The 14,363-nt window shown below is 43.4% G+C and overlaps 1 protein-coding gene across 2 annotated transcripts in view; it reads left to right on the top strand.

Moving 5' to 3' along the window:
• Positions 1-14,363, top strand: part of PHEX (phosphate regulating endopeptidase X-linked) — a 178,266-nt gene that overhangs the window by 151,688 nt on the left and 12,215 nt on the right. For both annotated transcript variants that reach the window (XM_053305270.1, XM_053305271.1), the window contains 5 exons: positions 3,727-3,781; positions 9,940-10,007; positions 12,839-12,969; positions 13,156-13,221; positions 13,340-13,444. In XM_053305270.1, coding sequence (XP_053161245.1) covers positions 3,727-3,781; positions 9,940-10,007; positions 12,839-12,969; positions 13,156-13,221; positions 13,340-13,444 — 425 coding nt within the window. The remainder of the gene's footprint in view (positions 1-3,726; positions 3,782-9,939; positions 10,008-12,838; positions 12,970-13,155; positions 13,222-13,339; positions 13,445-14,363) is intronic.

Genomic DNA, 14,363 nt, shown 5'->3' with positions numbered 1-14,363 from the left:
GCTGAAAACTGGCTCATCCAATATGTGGGTGTTCATACATTTTAGAAACCATTCCACAGCCTTAATCAATGAAATTCCTTGCCTGTGAGGATTGTGAAGGCAATGCTAGCTGGGCTAATTGAAAATCAAATAGGAGGAAGGATGTAGAAACTGCAGTGAAATATAACATCCCTCTTCACTGACAAAACTAACATTTAGTCAGAAGCCATAGCTTGCATATTTTATGGCGGGAATGTTTGTCTTACTCCCACTCTCGATATTACTTTTGAAACACAGACTTCAAATGATTCCAATGGATCATTTACTGAAAATGTCCAGTAACATGTGATCCCATTAGGTTTTTAACTGGGTCTGTGGTAAAGTGATCACCCAGTTGCTTTGCCACATGCCCAGTTCACAATTCAATCCACATTTGCCATCCCATCTCTGACAGCTTTGCAGTAGTACAATAAGAACATGGAAAAGCAATTGTATACCACCTACCAAACTTTACAGGAATCTATTTAAGTCCACAACATCATCTTAGTCATGTGACATGACCAGGGGCGTAGCAAGGTTGGAGTGGGCCCAGAGACAAGATTTTAAAATGGGGCCCCCCCACTCAAAGTCCAGGGCCTCCGCACACCCCAGGCCCCCAAGGATTTAAGTCTGATATTCCAAAATAAGTATGCTGCCTGGAAATACATTTCACTGAATACACACACGCACATGTCACAATATATAGAGATATACATTGAGTACTATACATTTGTTTTACTTTTAATGCCTAGAACACACTAGAAAGATGAATGATTAAAATGGGCCCCTCGCTGCAGATTAGCCAAGGAGACTTTCAACCATGCAGGGTGAACCTATGTTTGTTTTCTCAGAATTCTGAACAAATTCAGTCAAGTTTGATTCCATGAGGTTTTTCACAGGAGGCTTTTAAAGCCCTTTAACACACATGTCCTCTGGAATAGAGGTGCTGCATTCACATGTTGGCCAGATTTACCCTGAAGTCCCTGCAAGTTATTGGGGAGCAGTTCACACACAAGAAAAATAAAATAAAATAAAAGCAGAAGACATGCTTCACAGTTCTCACTCAGACCTTCTGGGTTGCAAAACAACTTGAACATAAGTGCATTTATAAATGAATGAATAAAATAAATATAATACTGTTTCTTCCAGAAGTTTTTGTAATTTTCTGCCATGAAACAAGCCACTTATAGGACTTTTTAGATAGTTTTTTTTAAGCCAGCAAATTTTCCAAGCTGTTTAAAAATAAATATTCAGAGACTTCTCAGTCCCTCCCCCCCATATCAAAGCCCTATGGCAAGCAGATGCCTATATATCCGGGAGGGGGGGTGGGGAAGGTAACCACAAAAAGGAGTTCACACTACCTGGCAGCAGGGGGTCTTCTGCTGCAGAGAACAGTGGAGGCCTCTCTGGCTGCCTCCTCCTTCCTGGCTGGCTTGGGCCCTACTGGAGTTCAGGATTCACAGAGGCCTACACCAGACCTCTGTGGAAGCCCCGCCCACCCGCCGATCAGCTGAGAGGCGGGAGAAAAGGAGCTCTTTGCAGCGTGTCTGCTGCTCCATTGCCGGCCAGGAGAACAAGCTGGGGAGACGGCGAAGAGGGCAAGTGGCTGAGGAGCCTTGGGGCTGGGCAGGGGGCAATGGGGAGTCACGTGAGGTGCCTCTGGGGGGCCCCTCCAGGCAGTGGGGCCCCCAGACAACTGTCTCCCCTTGCCCGATCGTTGTTACGCGCCTGGACATGACCTAACCATTATGTAGGCTATTTGTGGAATAGCATTATCCATCAATGAGATGATTCCTGCTGCTAGGTCTGAACAGTGGAGTCCTAAAAGCCAGCTAGTACAAGAAAAAGAAACAGAGCAAGAGAGACAGTGAGATCATGCACACAACCATGAGGGGGCGATGGGAGGGCAAGGATGAGCCCACCTCCGCCCCAGACAATAAATGGGCCTCTGTTTGGTGCACCAGCATGTGCCCACATGATTCTTGCTTCTCCAGCAGTGCAGATCACTGGAGCCTGGGGTAACTAGTCCTGGCCTCCAGGAATCTCAAAATACACCACGCAAGCAGTGCGGTGCATTGGGGGATTCTCCGGTGAGTTGGATGCTCTAGGTGCCTGACTGTGTATGCTCGGTTGGCTTGCATATGCTGTGTATGCATGCAGCCTGAGCATACACACAATCCCAGACCTGGGGTTCTGGAAGTTCTTAAGGTTAAAGGTTTAACCCAGATTAAAGGCTGGTTAAAAACCCGGGCTTGCTGCGAAGGCAGTGTGGGGATAGGCCTCGATCCCAGCACTGCACACGAACAGCCCAACCGAGGTTGGGCTGCCCTCGCCTGGCTTGGACTACTCATGTACATGGCCTCAATATGTTTATTGGACCTGCTAACATTTAAGGTGCTGAGCATGAGCTTGCAAGTTACACAGAACACTTTCACAGCAGAATACAAATTTTAAATAGATGTTGTATATACAGAACCATATAATGCAAGTAGAGACCTGTGAAGATGAATAATATTTTGAAGTATTTTTCTCCTAATGTTCTTCTGCCCATTTGCACACACCTGTCTATCACTTGAGTTCTACTCGTCAGTCTGTTCTTCCCTAAAGCTAACACTAAGGAGAGCTACCTGAGCATTGTCTTAAAGCAAAAACATTTGGTCACCTCCTCCTTGCCTGGACTAGATGGGTGGGAGTATCTGAGGTTTTCAGCCTATGGAAGAACTTGGGCAGATGACCTTAATGGTTCGGTTTGTCAGGTGGGAGATTGACAATTCAAGATTTATTTCAATGCTTCGTCAGCATTTGTGAACTTTGAGTATCACAGTGTATATTTACAGGTTTTTCCAGGTCATGTTTTAAAAGATAATTACTATTGTCTCCCCACCCCACTCACTCCTTTTGGGAGGGCAAATCTTATGGCACAATATATTTGTTAGTATTTAAGTTGCTACAAGACTCTTTGTGGTCTGTGGACGATCACAGCTACCCTGCTGGAACTTTCCAAGCTATGATTGAGTCATCTATAAATATATAGACTATGGAAAATGTCATAACAGCTCATGCTGATACTGGATTATTATTTCCTGTTATGAAATTCCATATAATACCATTCCAGCATGCAGTGAAATTCTTTCAGTAATATGGTATGGGAAACATTTCTAAAATGTGAGTTGAGTAACAACCCTAGGGTTGCATATAAATGAGCAAATTTTTGATGATATGGGTCATTATACAATTTGATAATAGATCATCCAATCATCCTTTGATCCATAACTATCAAGGAAGCCAGATCTGGGTAATGGGGTGACGTGCCTACAGAATTCACTCTACAAACCATCTTATAGATATAATGATGCCGCCACTGCCTCTGTGTGTGACTAAGCCACTCACTTCAGCATTAGCTCTGCTAGTTTTTTTCCCTTAATTGCCACCCAATTTAAAAAACAACCCAAAACATTTAAACTAATGCTATTATTAAATGTGTTTAAATTTTGCTTGTCTCGCCTTGATGTCTGCTTCATTTGCAAGGGCAAACTGCTCCTGATTCATATATATGATGCAGTGACAATCATTTGATTAGCCCTGTTAATCCTGAGTGCAAAAAGAAAGAAAAGGTCCTGCTTTCTAAAAATGCCTTAGAAAAGCACAAGCTTCATTATGCTGTTGGATTGAATTAACTATTATAATTCATAATTTTCATTACTGCAGGATTCCCAGCAGGAGAACTCCAGAAACCCTTCTTTTGGGGAACAGAATATCCCAGGTAAAGAAAGCAGATTTTTTTTTTTTTTAATGCATGCATTATGAAAATGGAAGCAGAATGGGAAATAATTTGACTTAATTATTTCAGGTAATTCTCAAATATTTCTGCTGTGTAAATAATATTGAACAGCTATATCAAATGGTTGGTCTTGTGGTAGCAAGACCAAGAGCTGGTCTTGTGGTAGCAAGCATGACTTGCCCCCTTAGCTAAGCAGGGTCTGCCCTGGTTGCATCTGAATGGAAGACTTGCTGTGTGAGCACTGCAAGATATTCCCTCAAGAGATGGAACCACTCTGGGAAGAGCATCTAGGTTCCACATTCCCTCCCTGGCTTCTCCAAGATAGGGCTGAGAGAGATTCCTGCCTGCAACCTTGGAGAAGCCACTGCCATTCTGTGAAGACAATACTGAGCTAGATAGACCAATGGTCTCACTTGGTATATGGCAGCTTCCTATGTTCCTACGTTATTGTACACAGTAGAAGTACTTGACAAACTGACAACTGAGAACCCTGGTAATGTGTGCAGTTTATATTTATTTTGCAGTGAAAATGCGGAATGATATGAAAAGTTTAGGTTGTGCACATGACCTCGATGTGGAGGCTGGACAGGCTTTGAAGAAGGCAGGAACTTGCCTGATTTCCCCAGCAGCCGAGCAGCCGCCATCCTCCCCTCCGCCGGACCATGTGCCAATACGAGCAGTGGTGCGGTGGAAGGAGATGCTGGAAACCTCCTCCACCACAGGATGTCCCGGGACATGAGCGTGGCAGCTGCTTTAGTTAGAACAGCCACCATGCTCAGCACAGCCACTCACCCCTCTGTCTTGCTGCCGGAATGCCAGTGGGGAAGCTGTTTAATCTGGCAGTGATCGCTCAGACAATAGGCAGCTGAGGGTAAGCAGTTAAGCGAACCTCAGGTTTGCATAAACTTTGCTAAATGCCTGGCTTGAAAGTGGGGCTTGGCATAGGTACAGTGCCAGGAGCGACCTCATTCCTGGCAATTTACATGCACAGCCTACCCCAGACTGGGCTGCCTAGCTTGGGTTATGCTGTGCATGTGAATATCTTTGTCTCTTTCTGGATTAGAGAAATGTCCCAACTCTCTCTTAAGTTTGTAGGAAGGTTTATTTGTTTATTTAAAATATTTATACCCCGCACCTCCAGTGCACTACTGCTCAGGGTGGCTCACGACAATGAGATAGCCAAAAGATACAATAAAAGTAATAAAATTAACTAAATTAAACAAACCAACAAAAATTGTCAGATTAAAAACCACAATCATTATTAGGCTCAAATTAAAATGGAAAATTATAAAAAAAACTAAAGAAGGTTGTCTACGAATCTTCCCCCAACACTGTTGGCCGCTCAGCGTGGCAAGTGAGAGGTGGGGGGCGGGGGGGGGGAGGAAGGCCTGCCTCCAAGGATTCCACAATGCACTGCACAAGCAGCGTTGTGCATTGTGAAAGTTCCTGCTGCTGGGTTGCTCCTTCCCCCACCCTCTATGTTTTTGATGGATGCCAGCAGTCCAATAATTGTGTTGTGCACAACTTTGTATAGCTGCTGGCAACTCACTTGCCCACATAACTAGGCAGTGTGGTAGGAGTCACGTGCACATCTTCCTATCTGTTTTCGCCTGGGTTTCAAACCCGGGCTACCTGGCAGAGGAGTTCTGGGACTGGGAGTGATCCTGGTCGTTGTCACAACAACCAGTCATACCCAGGCTGGCACGACCTTACTTGGGTAGGCCTGGTTGTGCAAACAACCTCAATGTGTTGTGCACTGGAGAAGATCTGCCACTAGCAGTTGCACATCACAGAGTGGAAAGAAAGAAACAGGAATTGTGCAATAGCAACAATTTACTCTTTAGCAAGTAATAGCAAGTAATCTACTCTTTAATAAACTACTCTTGCACCTGTTGGCAAGGTGCTTTTTGTTCCTGTGTGCTTTGCACATCACAGAGCACCACAACTTTGCACAGTTCCTCAAACATCTTTAAGTGCACACAACTTCTCATTGCAGTAGCACAGCACTAGTCTGGATGCTAGTGTCTCTGAGGATCTAGTTCTCAAAGTAGTGAGGTTGGTCACTACTGTGGCTAAACCTTTCTTCAGGAGTTTGTTTTTTTTAAACTCCTTTTTGCCACTGCAAAAGGAGTTGAGATCAATCTTCTCTCTTCAAAATGCTAACTATGATAGAATTTGGGCACAGGGGTGCACTTAGGTAATTTTGGAGCCTGGACCTAAAGGCCTTTGTAGCCCGGAGCCCCCATCCCTGCCCGCAAATTATGCTTGGACAGGTGACCACACCACCTGGGACAGACTAAAGTGGGTATTTAAGAGAGCATCTTCTTTGTTATGCGCCCCACCGCCCATTCAAGTCACTTGAGGAGGTCCGTCTCCAGTTGCCGCCAGCTCGTTTGGTGGCTACACAGAGACGGGCCTTCTTGGCTGTTGCCCTGAGATTGTGGAATGCGCTCCCTGCTCGGATACAAGCCTCCCCATCTCTGGAAATTAAAAAAAACCCACCTAAAAACACATCTCTTCAACCAGGCTTTCTCAGCTTTTTAAAACTTGTTTTTAAGTTGTTCTGATTATTTAATTGCTGTTTTACGATGTTTTTAATTGTTAATCGTTGTTTTATGCTTTATAATTTTTCTTTTAATTAGTGGTGTGCACCGGACCGCGGAGCTGCAGTTCGGAGCTGGGGTGGGGGATTCCATTAAGGGCGGGGGGGGCTTTACTTACCCCTCCCGCCCTTTCCCGCGTTGGCGCCGTAAATATTGCAAAAAAATCCGGGCGGCAGGATCCCTCGCCGCCCGCTTCTATTATGTATTATGGCTCTGCTCCTCCTTATTTTAAAAATCGGGGGGCGGCAGGGTGCTTCCCTGCCGCCTCCTCGAAGCCCCCTGCTGCCGCTGAAGCCCCTTTAAATCTCGCCCGGACTGGAGAAACCGTGCTCGGGCGGGCGGCAGCGAGACGTCCGCCCGCCCGCCCGCTCCCTTCCTTGCCGAGTGCGAAGTGCAGGGAGCCTTCTGCGCACGCGCGAAGAAGGAACTAGGAAGCCTTCTTCGCGCGTGCGCAGAAGGCTCCCTGCACTTCGCACTCGGCAAGGAAGGGAGCGGGCGGGTGGATGGATGTCTCGCTGCCGCCCGCTCGAGCGCGGTTTCTCTGGTCTGGGCGAGATTTAAGGGGGCTTCAGCGGCAGCAGGGGGCTTCGAGGGGGCAGCAGGGAAGCACCCTGCGGCCCCCCAATTTTTAAAATAAGGAGGAGCAGAGCCATAATACATAATAGAAGCGGGCGGCGAGGGATCCTGCCGCCCGGATTTTTTGCAATATTTACGGCGCCAATGCGGGAAAGGGTGGGAGGGGTAAGTAAAGCCCCCCCGCCCTTAATGGAACCCCCCACCCTAACCCTTCCGAACCAAAACCACCCCTTCTCCAGACCGGTTTGGAGGCCAGTAGAATGGCCTCCGAACCGGTCCGTGCACACCCCTACTTTTAATTATTAACTGATTTTAATGGTGTTTTAATGTAAACTGCCATGAGCCTTTTGGAAGGGCGGTATAAAAGTTTTAATAATAAATAAATAAATAAATAAATAAATAATTTTGGGGGCTGTAGAGGCCCTGGACTTCAGCCTGGAATTCCACGGGTAAGAGCACCTCAGTTTGAGGATGCCTGTTCACACCCACTCATAGGGTTGTCAACGGACTGAAGCTATTCCTGGAGTTTTTAAAAAAACCAATATTTGTTCCAATATCATACTTTCTATGACTACGACTAATAATAATAATAAAGATCAAGCCATTAAACTCTCTCACCTTGCTTCCAGTAGTGACTAAAAGTAGAGATTAAATCTACTTTTAATCTAGTAGAGATTAAAACTGAATTCTGGAGAGTCCAGGCCAGTCCTGGAGGGTTGGCAACCCTACCCTCTTTTTAGCCATTGTCAGACTGCCACAAGGGCAATACAATAGAGACCAGCAGAGCATTTATTGGAGCATTTGTTCCAATAATTCTCACTTTATATGAACCCATGGAGAAAAGGGCATGGATCTCACTTTGTTTTGTATTCTAGGCCGTGCTGCTCAATGCGCTTCAAAAACTTGAGCAGCCTTCCTCTTAGGATTGTATTCTGTATCTGATGGCATACCTGTCTACAATACAATACAAAATCATAAACTTGTCACAGAATGGGATGCTTCCATTGTTGACATGTCCAATTTTAACCTCAGGTCTATAATGGAATTTTGCACTGGGTAGAAAAGAAAATCAAAAGGAAGCATTTTATTATGTACAAATTACCTTTTGTGGAAGAAATAAGAAAAGAAAATAGTGCCATTCTAAGGCACTAAATTAAATCATGCTGCAGGTTTTAGGTGTGACTCAGACAAGCAATTAATTTGTTATGGATCATTAAATCCAGTGAAAGATACCAAAAAAAAAAAAAAAACCTAAGGTTTTCACAGTAACACAGTACATGTATATCATTCACTGACTAACCATTCTGTTGCTTCAGCTACCTATGAAATGCTCAAGTTCCAGAAGGACAACTGAATGAAAGAACAAACAAATTAAAACCGCAAATTCCATCTTTGTCTGGAATGCAAAATGTATCTGTTGCTCTTCAGCACAGATCAGGACTGCACAATGTCAGACCTCCTGCAGATGTTGGATTACAACTCCCATCACCTCTGACCATTGGCCACTGTGGCTGGGGATGATGGGAGCTGTAGGCCAGAAACAGCTGGAGGGCTGAAGTAGTGCAGCAGCCCTGGAGTAGATGGACATCAGGAAATGGGACCAGAATGTTTTTGCTTTTTGCACGGGCTTCTTTTGTCTGATATTTTATTTAACCACCTTCTGTTGACTTCTAAATGTCAATAGGCTATTCTCACGACCAGTCAAAACTGGGCTAAGGGTTTCGGCCAGTTTACTGGGCTAAGCCAGTTTCGGCCAGCTGTGAGACCCAACGGGAGCCGACTCTTGCCCTCTATAAACCCAAAGTCACACCTTTCATTCCCTGAGGGCACCCTTTAACCCTTGCTGCTCCTTGGGGTTGCAAATCTTTATCTCATGACATCTATCTGTGACTCTCCTTCTCTTGGTACATGCAAACCTGATGAATACTCCATTCTTGCATTCATCTCATCTTGCACTCCTGTCTTTCCCTTCCACTTCCCTTCCCGTTGTGTGTCTTGTCTTACTCAAAATGCAAACTTGAGGGAGGGCCTTTGTCTTTTTTAGTATTATTCACAACAGCTAGTTTTTGAAGGCACTGTAGAAATATATACATACAGCAATAAATTAAAACAAAAATTTTCATTAGCTATAACCAGCATATTCATATTAGATGCTTTCATTCTCCAACTTAGAAAGATTAACTATAAACAATGGACATATTTTATTTCCAGCCTGCTTTATCCTGTGCTTAAAATAGTATTCTAACCATAATTTTTCTGCATTGCTGCCAAGGTAAAAAGAAATAGGGTTTTTTAAAAAGAATTTAATTTGCTCCTGTCCTGTGTTATCTCTGTCCCTCCCCATCCTCACCCCTCTCTTCTAATGGAAACTATTTCTTTAACATCCAGTGGCAAACATGTGGTACTATGGGTGGAGAATCTGGGAGTAGTTAATTACAGAAGGCTATGGTAACAGCTGTGAAAACTGTTATAAATGCAGCACTCATGTGATCTATCTATTAATATAAACCATTGCAACAAAACAGTTAATTTTTTAAAAAAAGTTTCAGGACTTCAGAAGTTTAAATGAAACATTTTGGGGTTTCACATAAATAGAGAAAAGGTGTTGGAGGTGAAACTATACCTGCCTTTCAGTCTTCCATATGTCATCCTCTCTGCACAGAATGCTTTTTATTCTTTCTTCAATTTCTTAGTTACAAAATAATACAATGGACTACTGTTCATTTTTAGGCCCTTGATGTTAACAATCAAGCTATCCCAGATAAAAATGGTTTCCTTCAATGGTTTCTTTAAATAATTTCCCCCCATTCACTCTTTTTTTCACAATTTGAATAAAAGTTTTCAACTTGAAAGTTAGATGTAAAAATGAGCTGCTTTCTAGTCCACTGTCTTTTCCATCTACTTTGAAGCTCATGAGAATGAGCACATTTGAAGGAAGAAAAATACTCCTTTATTTTCCAGGTCTTTAAGCTATGGTGCCATTGGGGTAATTGTTGGGCATGAGTTTACCCATGGATTTGATAACAACGGTGAGTAATTGTTCAGGTAGCTTATTCTTTCTTATGGTTAAATACAACATGTTAACAGAACATGTTCTGTTAAATAGAACATGATGACCACATCATGCTTTAGAGAGGAAGGTATTGTACAGTGAAGCTGACCTGGAATGCTATCATCTGGAATGCTACCATCCTAATATGGGTTAACAATTCTGTAATTTAACCTTTCTTTCATGCCATGTTCATAAAAGCAATAGTAAACTGAAGATTGTTAAGAACCCCATTTGCCTAATGTGAATATTCTAGAGATTGTGGATTATACAGTGAAACAAGGCTTTGGGGTGATGCGGTGGTTGACCAGTTAATTAAGCCTAGACTCATCTGATTAATTAAGCCTAGACTCTTCTTGTTTACAAAAACATTACTGTAACCTTTTTTTAAAAAAAGAATGATTAATTACATCATCCTAGTATTAACATTTGGTGGTTACAATTTCTTTGGCAGTGTTTAGTCGAGCTGCTTCAATGTCACAGAGGGGCGGGCAGGGCAGAACTTCTGGCTGCCATTAGCTCAGCTGCTTCTATTGTAAAGCATGAAAAGGCAAGTAGAAGAGCCCAGTGAAGAGGGGCAGAAGAAGAGGGGGACAGGAGGAGACAGAAGCCTAAGAAAGCACTGGGCTAAAGGAATCAGGAGGCTGGGAAAGGAGGATTGGAAGAAAGAGGGGAAGAAGATAAGGAGGAGAGTAAGGTGGGAGAGAATAGACAGAGGTATGTGCATGTGCCCAGGAACTGCAGGGATGAACAAAACTGAATATGTGCTTTGAAACAACAAATATTGGGCTGCAACCTTTCTACTTGGAATGTATCATCAGAGGGCTTAGCTAAGCACAGGATATCAATTTTCCACCAAAGTGAATGCTTCTGAGACCCAGAAATGATGCCCTGAACATGCAAAGTGAGACCAGCTCTTCTAACCATCTTGCCAGTGACAAGAAGCAGTGCATCCAGCAGCTCCAACAATGGTCTTCCTTGACTTGTACCTTCTTGTGTTAGGCTTATCTATTTAATATTAATGTGTATATGCCATATTTCTAAGTATCTCTGCCACAGAGAAGAAACTGGCCATTCGCTTGGGCACGTGGGTCCCAACATTTCTAAATAGTCACTCAAAATGCCTGGGGAATCTAATGTTAATTAGATTAAGATGGATCAATGGAAAAATGATCTATGTGGCTATTTTTCCATTTACTTTTTCCTTGTTCTGTCCTCTGAAGAGCCATTTGTCTGTCTCTAGATATGCCTCTCAAGCATTCTTGACCATGCTAATTTCATTCATGGGTCGATCAAATGCACCATATCCTCCTTATGGTGTTTAACAGTGCAACTCATGGCATTGTTCCCTGCTTGCACAACAAGCATATTGGGACACCCCATCTATAATAGACTGTGCAAAAGTGGTATAGGTTGCCCCATCTGTTGGTGTCATGGCAGTTAAGTGACGTAAACCCTTTAAAGCCCAACTGGGATCTACCATAAGTCCTTACTGCTCTGCTGTGAGCCTATTTTGTGATGTCACAATTTCAAGGAGTCCTGGAATGCAAAGACTGAATCTGACTGACTTTCAAAACCTTCTGTTGGTATGGATTTCCAAAGATTGGTTAACAGAAATATATCCGATCATTGCTCCCAGGGTCTGAACTTGCTCCCCATAGCTTGCATAATGCAATAAAGGCTAACAATGAGGGTGAATTTGGAATTGAAAGAGTTCAGAATTCAAGCTGTCTTAGTTTGAATATTGACACCCCATTACTAACTGGCCCAAGCCCTCCAAATTTGGTTTGTAACGGGGTGTGCCCTTGAGGCTGGCCAGTGCCCTTGACACTTTCCACCTTCCAAACAAATGTACCCTTGTGAAGGCTTGGGGAACTGCCAGCAGGGAGCACGCACTGTGGATCCCTGGGTGAACCTTCACTGGGCCAGATGCTCCTGAGCATTGCCATGGCCAGACCTCTCCTGGTTTCAGAAAACCCTCCCCTCTGCCCATTCCTCAGTTTCTTCCCAAAGGTACATTTGCCTGGCAGAGGGAAACTGGAAAGGAAGGCTTGGGTCAGTCTCCGCTACATTTGTTTTGTGGTTGGTTTTTTTTTTTAAAGCTTTCTTGGAAAAGACTTAGAAATATTCAAATATCAAACCATTATCCAAAAAAAGCTCAACAAATCCAGTGCTTTCCAAGGCAAAGTGGAAAAGGAAGTCATGTGGTTATATATATTATGTGGTTCTTGGTATCCTAGAGAATCACAGTGCTTCTAATAGTTGCATGAGTTTGCACATCAGTTTTGTTTAGTGAATTAGTTTAGAATGATGTTATACTATTCCCCACTTTCCCAATGATCTACAGGATAGGGATGTGCAAACCGGCTCAACGTCTAGCCAGTTTGATGTCGAGCGGGTTCGGTTCAACGGTTTGGGGTCGAACTGAACCACCCCGTTCGGTCCAACCCTGGACCAAACACCCCACAAATTTCCGGGGGGGGGGGGTGTCCACGGATTTTGTTCTGTTAAAAAAAAATTACCCGGTTTTTGGCCTTCCCTGCTCGGCACCCATTTTTGAGGCCACGCACCTGCACGATTGGAATCTATGTTGCCGATCCCAGTTAAATGTTGGGTTGGCGCAGTGCCAACCCATAAACAAAAATCTAATGACTGGAAATTGAGGGTCCATATGGCATGTGAATCTCCTGATTGTCAGTCAGCCCACCTTACATGGATTGTGAGAACTTGCCCAGTGAGTGTTGCTTCAAAGAAACGTGGCTATTTTTATTTGATCACTGATTTTGTTTTCTAAAAAAACCCAAAATGCAGGTCATAAATATGACAAGAATGGAAATTTGGATCCCTGGTGGTCTTCAGACTCTGAAGAAAAATTTAAGGAGAAAACCAAATGCATGATTAATCAGTATAATGGCTATTATTGGAAGAAAGCTGGCTTGAATGTAAGTGAAAGATAAATGCTTGAAATCCTGCAAGATTTTGTGTGGGCCCCCTCCTTTTTGGGGGACACACACCATGAAAGCCAGTTAGGGGTGTGTGTGAAGAAGCTATAGGGTTTTAGCTTATTGGCTATAAGCTATAGAAATAGAAACATGTCTTTAATTAATTATGTTATTTCATTCCATCAGGTAAAAGGAAAGAGGACTTTGGCTGAAAACATTGCAGATAATGGAGGATTGCGAGAGGCTTTTAGGGTAGGCAGCTCTTTTGCTTCTAAGCTCACAAATACACAAAACTGAAGCATAATGTTGCAGAAACAAGGGCTGATGAAATGTGCACCTACTCAAATGAGCTCATTGTGTCTCTCATCAGGCCTATAGGAAGTGGATCAAAGAAAAGAGACAAGGACAGGAAGAGGCCCTATTACCAGGCATTGACTTCACCCACAATCAGCTCTTCTTTCTGAGTTATGCTCACGTGAGTTGTAAAACATGGCTTTTCAGAATAGCTGTGCATATTTTGCTGTTCACTTTGTGGGGAGTAGACAATTCTGCTTGATTACAAAAAGGACTTGGTTAACTCAGAGCTTTTCTTCAAGTTTAAAATTTATTTATTTTTTGGTAGTTGCCACTCCCTCCACCCCCACTTTATTCTGCCAGTTCCCACTTTCTCCTACTCTTTATCCTGTATCAGCACAAGCCACCCAGGCACCTATTGAGCTTGAAAATGAATGATCTTTCCAACTCTAAAACAGTTTTGGCATATTTTGCTTTTTCTCTAAACCCAAATCCCTTCAATCAAGCTTTTTCCACCTCCAAGTTGAAGAAAGCTAAGTTCTAACTAACTGCTGCATCCCTAACATATCTATCTCTTAGCAGTCATCTTGGTACAAAGTCAACAGTCCACAAAACACATTTAATTATCGCATCCCTAAACTCGTTTTTCAGGGAAATTCCTCTATTTGGCTAGGTGCTTGTCCCATCATTGTCTGCTTCTTTTTATTTGTTCTTGTTTTCTCTCTGTGATGATCTGTTGCTCTTCCTGTCCCACTTCAGTACAACACGTAGAAAAGTTTCTTCCTTGGCCAAACTGTACTTTCTTGTTCAAGCTAAAGAACAGGCAGGAGCAGTTTATCTCCTCTATGCGCTCTAGGATGTCCCATTCCTGCCAATCTCCTTCCTCTTGAATGAGAAAGGACTATATACCGCATAGCTCCTTTCTGTTCAGTAGGTAGGAGTCCAGGGCAGTCCCACCCTTACAATGCTTTTAGACGCTTTAGTGGTGCAAAATTAACTAGGGGAAAGCTTCCAACTTCCTTATAGTTCATAGACAGGGAGGTGGTTCTCATGATCGCCAAAAAGCGGGCTAAGGGAGCCTAGCCTGCTTTTTGGCGAGC

Source organism: Hemicordylus capensis, chromosome 3, assembly GCF_027244095.1.
Source record: "Hemicordylus capensis ecotype Gifberg chromosome 3, rHemCap1.1.pri, whole genome shotgun sequence".
Lineage (NCBI taxonomy): Eukaryota > Metazoa > Chordata > Lepidosauria > Squamata > Cordylidae > Hemicordylus > Hemicordylus capensis.
The sequence above is the reverse complement of the archived record's forward strand: the minus strand, read 5'-3'. Positions and strand labels throughout refer to the sequence as shown.